Source organism: Penaeus chinensis, chromosome 36, assembly GCF_019202785.1.
Source record: "Penaeus chinensis breed Huanghai No. 1 chromosome 36, ASM1920278v2, whole genome shotgun sequence".
In the NCBI taxonomy this organism is placed as follows: domain Eukaryota; kingdom Metazoa; phylum Arthropoda; class Malacostraca; order Decapoda; family Penaeidae; genus Penaeus; species Penaeus chinensis.
In genome coordinates, this window is record NC_061854.1 from 27,437,746 (window position 1) to 27,440,245 (window position 2,500).

General features: G+C 29.9%; 1 protein-coding gene across 1 annotated transcript in view; it reads left to right on the forward strand.

Annotated features, from left to right (window-relative positions):
- The first annotated feature begins 1,520 nt into the window (after window positions 1-1,520).
- The window catches only part of LOC125045052, a 12,082-nt gene continuing 11,102 nt past the window's right edge, over window positions 1,521-2,500 (forward strand). Inside the window, exons 1-2 of the mRNA XM_047642102.1 lie at window positions 1,521-1,588; window positions 1,805-1,851. Coding sequence (XP_047498058.1) covers window positions 1,577-1,588; window positions 1,805-1,851 — 59 coding nt within the window. The 5' untranslated portion in view covers window positions 1,521-1,576. The remainder of the gene's footprint in view (window positions 1,589-1,804; window positions 1,852-2,500) is intronic.

Below are 2,500 nucleotides of genomic sequence, written 5' to 3' on the forward strand. Positions count from 1 at the left end.
TCTCTTTCTTTCTTTCTCTTTCTCTCTCTCTCTCTCTCTCTCTCTCTCTCTCTCTCTCTCTCTCTCTCTCTCTCTCTCTCTCTCTCTCTCTCTCTCTCTCTCTCTCTCTCTCTCTGTCTCTCTCTCTCTCTCTCTCTCTTTCTATATCTCTCTCTATCTTTGATCTGTATTAAAATATATACTTGCAGATTATTCAGAAACCAAGACAGTTAAATTTTACTGCATATATTTTCCGTGACATACTTTACTCTCACAGTTCCCTCGGTGAAAGTAATACAAGTTTGTTAATCTCACAGTTTCAGAATTATATCACAGAAAAGTTGGACCTTCTCGTGATGTGCATTTGCAAATTACACAATACCCATTATTAAAATCACAATACGACTGGTTATGATTTCAGTTTACTTTGAGCGATTTTATCATTTGTTTTCTTTCCTAATGATAAAAATAATGATAATAACAATAATAATTATTATAATAATGATAATAACTATACTAGCAATACCAGTGAGAATAATAATAATAGTTGTTGTTATTATTATTATCATCATTATCATTGCCATTACTATTATCACTATCATGATCATTAGTGTTATTATTATTGTTATAGTTATCATTAGCATTATCATTATAATTATCATTATTATCATTTATTATTATTATTACTATTATTACTATTATTATTATTATTATTATCATTATCATTATTATTATTGTTGTTGTTTTTGGTACTAGTAATAGTAGTATTATTGTTATTATCATTATCATTATTATTGTTATTATCATTGTTATTATTATTATTGTTTTATCATTATCATTATTATTGTTATCATTATTATTATTATCATTATTATTATTATCATCATTATTATCATCATTATCATTATAATTGTTATTATTATTATCATTATTATTATTTTATATTATCATTATTATAATTTGTATTATTTCTGTCATCATTACCATCATCATTATTATCATTATCATCACAATCCTTATTATCATCATAATTATTACTATTATTGTCATCATTGCTGCTGCTGTTGTTTATGTTACTAATATCATTATTACTACCAATATTATCATTAGAACTGTGATTATTATTATTACAAACTTTGACATTTGCCATAAAGACGGCCAAATTCACCTCTAATTGTGTTTGATAGTCGAAGTAATATTGTACTAATAAATGCTATCATATAGTCGTCAGATACATGGCAATCATCCTTACAAGCATTACACAAGCAAATAACCAAATACAGGGAAAACTGAATACAAATTTCTAGCTCAGCAGTGGATTTTCTAAGCCAAGGAATGATTCAGAATTATGCTAAATGTCTGAAAAGCGGTCAAACAACTGAAATATATTACGCGAGATTTCATTGGGCACTCCCCTATACGACTTGTAAACTCTCATCTCATTGGTTAAGACGAGATGACGTAATTGGAGTCTCGGGAAGGTATTGGTCCTCGGAGACTCTTGATAAGGGCTATGATTGGTCCATCGCTTTACCCTGGGTGAGATGCAGCGGAGAGAGACGTTTAGCTTCAGAACCACACGAAACACAGAAGCAAGATGTTAAAACTAGTAAGTACTGGGTTTTTTATTAAGAAATTCGAATTGATAGATCTGTAATCATTTCATGGTGAAACTGTATTTGGGAAACTTTGATAACCTCGTATGTATCAAATTTGCTAACTATATATCGAATTATTCATATTAAGTATGTAATAGAATTATGTGTATGTGTAGAGTGTACCATTTTTCCACAAATCTAAAATCCATTTCCCCATTTCCTTACAGATATTAATTTCGTCGTTAATAGTCCATACGTTAGGGACGCCGAGGTTGTAAGTACCACTCCCTTTTTCTTTAAGTTTTATTTTAAGTGTTAAATATGAAAAGTGATTGTGTGACCTTTAGCTGAAGAAAAAGTGTCTTCGTTATTGTTTTTATCTTATTCTTTTGATGTTTTTATTTATTCATTTATTTATTCATTTACTTATGTATTTATTTATTTTTAGAGGAAGCTGAAAATTGTGTTGAGTTATAATTGTGATTTTTGTGTGTGTGTGCTGAATTATGGGTGTTTTTAAGTGGCTACAAGCTATATTGTCTACGGTTTAAAAAATGGCTGATGGTTTTTGTATCATGGAATTCGGACGTTCTCTCTCTCTCTCTCTCTCTCTCTCTCTCTCTCTCTCTCTCTCTCTCTCTCTCTCTCTCTCTCTCTCTCTCTCTCTCTCTCTCTCTCTCTCTCTCTCTCAGCTCTCTCTGAGATATATATATATATATATATATATATATATATATATATATATATATATATATATATATATATATACCTCCCTCCCTCCCTCCATGTACAGTAGTTTTTTTTTTCTGAAAATGTAATTTTTCCTCCCACCGAAGGGAAAACGAAAATAATAATTGAAAATAAGCTTCATAACTAACGCCATCCCATACTTCCCGACCCCCTTAAGAATAAATAACGTTACG